This window comes from Blastocystis sp. subtype 4, assembly GCF_000743755.1.
Source record: "Blastocystis sp. subtype 4 strain WR1 chromosome Unknown seqid_1291, whole genome shotgun sequence".
Taxonomy (NCBI): Eukaryota; class Bigyra; order Opalinata; family Blastocystidae; genus Blastocystis; species Blastocystis sp. subtype 4.
The window spans coordinates 1-507 of record NW_014568256.1 but is presented as its reverse complement, the minus strand read 5'-3'; the positions used below and the strand labels follow the sequence as shown (position 1 = coordinate 507).

Genomic DNA, 507 nt, shown 5'->3' with positions numbered 1-507 from the left:
ATTTTCGAGCAGAACCTCTGTCACATCCGTCGATGCTATGTATACAAGATTCCCCCAAGAAACACTGGTATGGGATACCGTGCAGCCGGTTGGACAAACCAGATTTGGTTTGGAACCTTGAATGTGGTTTTGCGTGGAAAGACTTGCTATATTGAGCTGGTGGATGATAAGAAGAAGATTTTTGCTTCTACTATGATTCGAGATGATGGTCCATCTGTGATTGAGCCTGTGTTGGATTCGTCTCGTTATTTCGTGATGAGAATTGAGAAGGACCGCAAGAAGGCATACATTGGTATTGGTTTCCAGGAGAGATCCGAAGCTTTGGACTTCAAGATTGCTCTGCAAGAGTACAAGAAGTATCTGGATGAACCGGAGGATCTGTCAGACGAAGAGGAACAAGACTATTCCCTTCAGGAAGGAGAGACTCTTCATGTGGATGTTGCTATCAAGAACAAGAGAGTAGGTGAAAGAGGAGTGAATGAGTTCTAGAGACACAACAAGAAGAAG

The 507-nt window shown here is 44.0% G+C and overlaps 1 protein-coding gene across 1 annotated transcript; it reads left to right on the top strand.

Moving 5' to 3' along the window:
* Window positions 1-69: 69 nt before the first annotated feature.
* JH06_5754 (hypothetical protein) lies at window positions 70-489 on the top strand (the record flags this gene model as incomplete). Its single annotated transcript, XM_014669110.1, has 1 exon — window positions 70-489. The coding sequence occupies one exon, from the start codon at window positions 70-72 to the stop codon at window positions 487-489; it is 420 nt and encodes a 139-aa protein (XP_014524596.1).
* Between the last annotated feature and the right edge of the window lie 18 nt (window positions 490-507).